At 31.7% G+C, this 7,015-nt stretch overlaps 1 protein-coding gene across 1 annotated transcript; it reads right to left on the reverse strand.

Moving 5' to 3' along the window:
• Nucleotides 1-403: 403 nt before the first annotated feature.
• Nucleotides 404-1,252, reverse strand: LOC9324571 (probable WRKY transcription factor 67). Its single transcript, XM_021010053.1, has 2 exons — nt 1,080-1,252; nt 404-923 (listed from the first exon to the last, which is right to left on the reverse strand). Exons 1-2 carry the CDS (start codon nt 1,250-1,252, stop codon nt 536-538), a joined length of 561 nt encoding a protein of 186 aa, XP_020865712.1. The 3' UTR covers nt 404-535.
• Nucleotides 1,253-7,015: the final 5,763 nt, after the last annotated feature.

Consider the following 7,015-nt stretch of genomic DNA (forward strand, 5'->3'; position numbering starts at 1 on the left):
TTCGTCTCTTTCTTCATCCCACGAAGATCATGTATTGATGATGTAAGACAAGTTTCCATTTCCTGATAATTTAGCAGGATTAGTCACTCGGTTGAATAAACTGGTCATAATGGCATAGATAAAGTTCTTCCAGCTATTGCTCAAGCAATCGGAATTGTCCACAGAAGTGATGATGTTACAAAATAATTTTACCGAATATACTGCACTAGTAATCGCATGATAGGCAGAAATCAAATTAAAAATGCTTTACTTTCCTCATGAAAATTTAACTTCTTTTTTGCCCAAAACATTGAAGTATTAGTGATAAACGAATCATTTGTTAGATATTACTTCTTCCTTTCTTTATTTTTTGAATAAACGCAAAAGTACATGATAGATGAAACTTCTTTACACAAAAAGACACTGTAAATTTAAAGCATATGAATCTAAATTACAAAACATGAACCTGAAATTAAAAGAAGTGAAGAATCAATCAATCTCCACCATGAAAACATAAAAAGCTTGATAGATATGTTGTTCAAACCTAGATAGGGTTCTAATCAAAAGCAGCGATGTTGTCCAAAAACATTGTGTCGTCTGATGGAAATGGGGGAAATTCATTCACCCAAATTTGGTCATAACCCACCAAATAATCATTAATATCGATATCACATTCTTGGTTCATGATATAGTGTGTGACTTTGTCCTCCATGGTAATTACTTGGTGGTCAATCGTTGTGAGCTGAGGCATAACCAATTCAGAAACAACTTGGTCGAACTGGATCATTTTGGAACTGTGTGTATCATCATGACCTACAGAAGCAGTACACACATGTTTTCCCATATACGTGGTTCTGTACACTGGAGGGTTGTCTTTGATCTTCTGCACCCGCTTTGTAGCATTGCAATTTTGGTCTTTTGCATAGGTACACCGATAGTAACACCTGTAAATATAGCACTTTTATCTATCGCCGTTTAAAATAAAGAAATAACCGCTACTCTATTTACATGTCCTTCATAGAACAAAGAAGAGAATTCACTTTCGTTTTTGTAAGAACAGAGCATTTGCTCTGTTTTTCTAGTTAACCTAATTGACTAACCTTTGGTGCGGTGAGGTTTTGATGGTTTTTTGTCCATATTTCCTCCAGGCAAAGCCATCATTGGGACACGGAATCGGGGAATCATCTCTGTAATTCACTAAACCTTGTGCTCCACAAAGTTTTCTGCGATGTTGCACTATAGAAATTATCGAAAATATAGAAGACACTTGCATTTAAACTCAAAATTAAGTTATAGAAGATATGATAAAGTAACATATAGAAAAATGTGCTACTTCACTTCATTTTGGAATTAAAATCTCATGAAACTTTGCATAGAACTAACATATGCAATTTGAGTTTAAATTTTTGCTGGTAACTTACGCCTTAGATGATCTCCATGGCATAGGACTTGCTAATTTTTAAGAAGAATACTCATAGTATGGTGGAGGATTAGGAGAATCCACAAAAGACAGAGCAAGCGAGAAAGAATCGAGAATGGTGTTGATGAGTGGTTCTGTTGAAACTGAGCTTATTTCGCCGTTTTCGAGGAGAATCTTGAGGCTGTTAGCGCATCCTTGTCCACGGAGGAGTGCTTCCATAGCCTTGTGATCAATGTTGGAAACCATTTCTTGTGTTTGAGGTGTTTGGTTTGAACTATAATTTGTGCTTCAGTCTAGTTATGTCTTTTATAAGACAAAAATTCTTGTTCACATTAGATTTTCGGTCTTACGTTTATTACTTTTATTATGTGGAAACCACAATTTTTCGGTGGAGAGAGAATTGAAACTGGCCGACTTGGCCCCATCAATCCTCGCCGATATAATTATTGATATTTCACAAGTCCACAAAGAACACACGACGGACTTATTCTTGAACACCATATAATAATCACATACTAGTAGAAAAATATACATATTTTTAAACGAGCTTTTAGTGATGTGTACATCAATTTTTAATCTACACACTATACTTGATGTCAATACTCAATATGCATAGATTCATATGAGTATTTCATCCAAGGTTTATCTAGTCATTTATACATCTTAGAAGATCTTAAAGAAATAGTTTAATTAATATATGAGGTATCATTGAATTCTCTTAGGATTTTTATTTTAAAAATATGAAATGAACGTGTACGTATTGTTGTTTTTGTACAGAAGATTTTGGGGACTAAAACACTATTTTGTACTTTATACACGATTTTTTCTTTAGACGAAAATGCGGTTCTCCATAATTTTACTATGATTAATCCGTTTTACAAATAATATTCATCAAAAAAATAATTAAAAAAAAAACAGGATGAAACATAGGAAAACTTCCAGAATAATAAAACAAAGAAGGTTTTGTATGTCGACACTCACTAATGGAAGAAAGTACTTAACAAAAATTATAGAAAGGTATTTTATAATAAATATATTAAAATTACTATATGTTTTTTTTTTTCTAACATGCTTTTTTTTATTTAGTTTCTAAATTTTCATTAGAATTATTATAACAACATTATTAATGTCTGTATATATCATTTTGTAGCTTCTAAAATAATTTAATAGTTTAATCCAAAATGTGTGTATAATATAGAAAAATAGTCTTGTATTTGTCAACAAAATTAACATGTACTTTTTTGTTTTTTTGTTTGTTTACAGCCATGTATGTTTTTGTTTTATGCACTTAAAATAAAATAAAAATCAACCACTATTAGAAAGCCACACATGTACGTTCGAAATGACGTATTCAATAATTTATTTTAGCATTTACCCGAAAGTGAGTCAAAGTATTTATTTTAATATTTTCATCACAACTACTTTTATTTGAAGTTTTCGGTGAATGATCAAGATAAGCATTTTATCTTCAAACACTCGTAAACAACACTTGTACCGTAGTCCCGTTAACCCCCAAAGACTTTTTTTTTCTTTCTTTCTTTTTGTTAAAAGACATCGACATGTTGTTTAAGTCCTTGTCGACATTAAGTCATTTGATCTTCCTTTCCTTAAGTGCTGACGAAATAATTTGCTAAAAGAAAGGAAAAAAAAACATATTTTGATCCGTAACCACATGGTGGTGGGCGAGTGGTTCTCGTTTGGTTGGAAGGATCGCCCTGTTGGTCTAGGTCAGGGATCGATCCTCCCCAGACGCAGTTTCGCTCTCTCACTCCTGTGGCCACCTGGGAATTTACCTGCGGACTTGCTCAGGCGCCCCAGACCACCAGTTTATCAGGGGGCCCTTAAGTGGAGGCTTAAAAATCCCTGTGACGCGGGCTTAGGCCCAGTGGGCTAGTCAGATCACTGTGTGGTCTGGATACTGGGTTATCAAAAAATATTTTGATCCGTGTTTATATGAATCCGAGGTTGACCCGACAAAACAAATGAACACGAGTCAAACCCTTATGGTGAAAGAAGTCTTCGAAGTTGGTCGGATCTGACTCGGGTTGGTCTACAGTAAACGCGATTTGAACGATTTTTAATCGCAATTATAGAGAATTCTTGATTTTGGTTAATTATGGAGAATTTAATAGTTTAGGTGGAATTAGGAAGTTTAAAACAAGTATAGGGTGAATTGGGCAGAGGTCGAAAGTACAGGTGGATAGGAGTTGAAACGCTATAGTATAGGTGTAACGCTATAGGCAGCCCATTCTTTTTTTATTAAACAAATACTTCTATTTTGGAATATGAAATTATTATGCGGTTATAGAATTTATTTTAACACATGCATTTTGGTCCTCAAATTTTAGTCCAGCGGGTAAGGGAATAGGTCTAGGATTCGGATGGGATACATGTATTATATTTTTTGTATTTTCCATTTGAGTATTTAATTTTACCCGTACCAAAATTGATAGATATCTAAATTAGTGAGAGTTAAATAATTGAACTCAGCTACCCTGAATTTATGTTACCTTCATATTACCGTAATTATCGCCCGTTCGTGCGAAGATATGTTTGTTAAGATTTAATTTGATGTAGCACTTATAACGTGCATACATACCGGTTTCGATTCAATTTAGAGAGAAGGAGTATTGGAATTGTTTTTGTTATCAGTAAACGCAATTATATAAAAAAAAAATGAGAAAAAGTAGGAAATTCCATTTCGGAACGGAAAACCCTTCTCAACCCAAATCTGTCAGAATTATTCCATCTTATAACCGTTTCTTTTTAAATAATTTACACGTTTGAAATTTTATATTTCAGTTCAACGGGTAAGAGAATAGGTCTAGGATTCGTATGAGATACGTGTATTTCTTGTATTTTTTGTTTGGATATTTAAGTTTTACAAAATTAGTTAAAATGATCCACATGTTCTTTATATATATTTCTCAATTATATCTTAAAAAAACACTCGAATTTTTCGAAACTTTCATCCCAAAATAGACCTTTACCCGGCCCGAAGTTGATAATATCCAAATTAGTGAGATATTAAGAACTGAATTTAGCTACCCAAAATATCTGATACTTTCTTATTATCCGTAATTCATATTCCGTTCGTGCGAAGTTATGTTTATAAACATTTAATTTGGTGTAACATTTATAATCTGTATACATATTGGTTTGGTATTCAGTTTAGTATTCGGTCTAGGTTTAATCCTGTTTATGAATGTTAAAAATGATAATAGTTTTATGTGTATCTTGAAACTAGGATTGACCCAGCGGTCAGACCATGACTGAATGTAAACCGGATTTGAATTTCAAGTATTAAATCACTTTTCTGTTATATCATTTAATTATAGTTTATTTATAAGAAAGATTGTGGCGTACATAATACTTGTTGAGTTGTAACTATGATTTCAATTTATAAATTCAGGTTCATGAGATTGTTATTGAATTTAGTTCATTACTAAACAATCTGTTTTTTTTTTCTTCGTATAAATTGAGTTTAATTTATAGGTTATGTATAGGATGCTTGCATAAAATAATATGAAAATGTTTTTATTCTTAATCATTGTACAATAAATTAAAAACAAATACGATGTAAGACATCGAATGTAATAACCCTGACTATGAGGTCGAAAGTAAATAGCAACAGAATTGGTAGATATATATAATATCAATGTGCTAAATTTGCAAGTATTCACACATATAATCTAGTTGGATATATGAAGAGTCGAATCTCGAATGAGTCAAATGATTTTAAATTGTTGGAAACGAAAAAAGAACAAAAGAAGGCTAAATTCAAATTGAAACCCATTAAACACATAATTTAGAACCAAACATATTGTAGTTTGAGGTCTTAAAAAGCCCATTTATCATTTAGACCCAAAGAAGAAAGCTTAATCGGGGAGGGGAGAAGTCATCTTCAACATCAAGGACATCATCGAGACATGCAGATTCAATGTGACCTCCGAATCCGAAATTTAGATCATCGTTCTTACTAAGATGATCATAATACCGTTTGACATTTGACAATACTTGCCTTGGTGATACCAAATATAGAGAGACTCGAAAAATCATAAGGTACAAATGCTTCTTTTTCGTGCAATTATAGGGAAGTTCTTAGATTGAGACTCGAAAATATTTATTGTCTACTTACATATTCATCTGCTAATTTTTTTTTCAAATTTTCTACATAATGTGAACTGTGTTATTTCACAGGATCTGGACCTAGATGCAATATAAATTTATAAATCAAAAGATAAGACTTACGCTGTCAATGAGTTCTTCAATATTCCTTGATCCATGATGTCTCTTTGTTTCCTTGTGTTTATAGTGATCTGTTGACCTGTAAAGGAAAACAACTTTATAAATTTAAGTGTTGTTTCGTATTAGAGAAACGATAATACTCATATATATAAGCATGAAATTAGCATAACCTTCCATCTTAATCTTCAATTCTCAGTAGGTGACATAATCATGTTTCATAGTGACTTCAATTTTATATATCTCCTTAAGTAGAAAAAAAAGATATAACTAACACACAAACCTTCTAAATTGTTTCACCTTGAATTTCTTTTTTGCTTCCAGATTCCCAATACACAGGCTCATTGAATCAGACTCTTTGGATGAGACTCTTTGGATGAAGATCTGAAACAAACCATCAAGTCAAGACATGTGAAAATAAACAAAATAAAAGGTATTCAAATTCATCTATATAAATTAATTAGAAAAATCGACTTGTCAATAGAAGCAATATTTATACAAAAAAAATTAATCTATAAACGATTTAAGTATAAAGAAAATATCTCTCATCATTAAAATGTGTATTTAGATATAGAATTTTTTTTCTTAATAGGTATGGTTCCTACAATTATGTAGAAAAATTGGTAAATAAACAATAATATACTATTTCGAATTAAGGCTTTTTTCTCTCGTCAAGCTCTTTTCATGTGCTTTTACATCGGGTTGAAGACCAGATCTTTACATCTGAAAAATAAAATATTCAATTAAGAGGATTAGAACAATACTATTACGTACGTGTATACCAATACATCACACATAGACCATGTTGCATTCGTTGCACTGTAAAATAAACGCACTGAATCTTTCACAATTATGTTTCACACATTTTTGGTATCAAATTCTCTCATAAAAAACACATGTCTTTGGTTTTACCTTTAAACGGATCATTAAACAGTTTCCAATCGTTGGCTTAGGCTCTTAGCCATCAACAGAAACAGGCGTCTTCATGAATCACCACAATCTCCCTTTTAGATGTTTTACGCATCACATCAATGCCATAAGTGTAGATAAGTACTGGAGTTTTTATCTGCAGTGACAAAACCAAAAAAATATTATTAACTTTATTTTGACAACAAAACCTTAAATCAAACCGAGTTAGCTTGAAATGCCTTTATTTATAGAGAGATATATAGTTTGTACATAATTTAGGTTTAGCCGACTAATCTAAATATATTTAACTACTAAGATCTTAACAAATATGGTGATTTTATTATTAAATTTTAAAAACTATCCTTATATATAACCCAATTTATGATTGAAAAAGAAAAATCTTTGATTCCCATAATATACGGAATCCTAAGTTGCAAGAAACATTACGATTTATATTTTTTA

The sequence above is a fragment of the Arabidopsis lyrata genome (assembly GCF_000004255.2).
Source record: "Arabidopsis lyrata subsp. lyrata unplaced genomic scaffold ARALYscaffold_2, whole genome shotgun sequence".
Classification (NCBI taxonomy): Eukaryota; Viridiplantae; Streptophyta; class Magnoliopsida; order Brassicales; family Brassicaceae; genus Arabidopsis; species Arabidopsis lyrata.

Coding starts and splice junctions, on each gene's coding strand:
- LOC9324571 (XM_021010053.1), bottom strand. CDS start 1,252: ATGCAAGTGTCTTCTATATTTTCGATAATTTCTATAGTGCAACATCGC. Junction 924..1,079: donor AAAACCTCACCGCACCAAAG/GTTAGTCAATTA, acceptor CTATATTTACAG/GTGTTACTATCGGTGTACCT.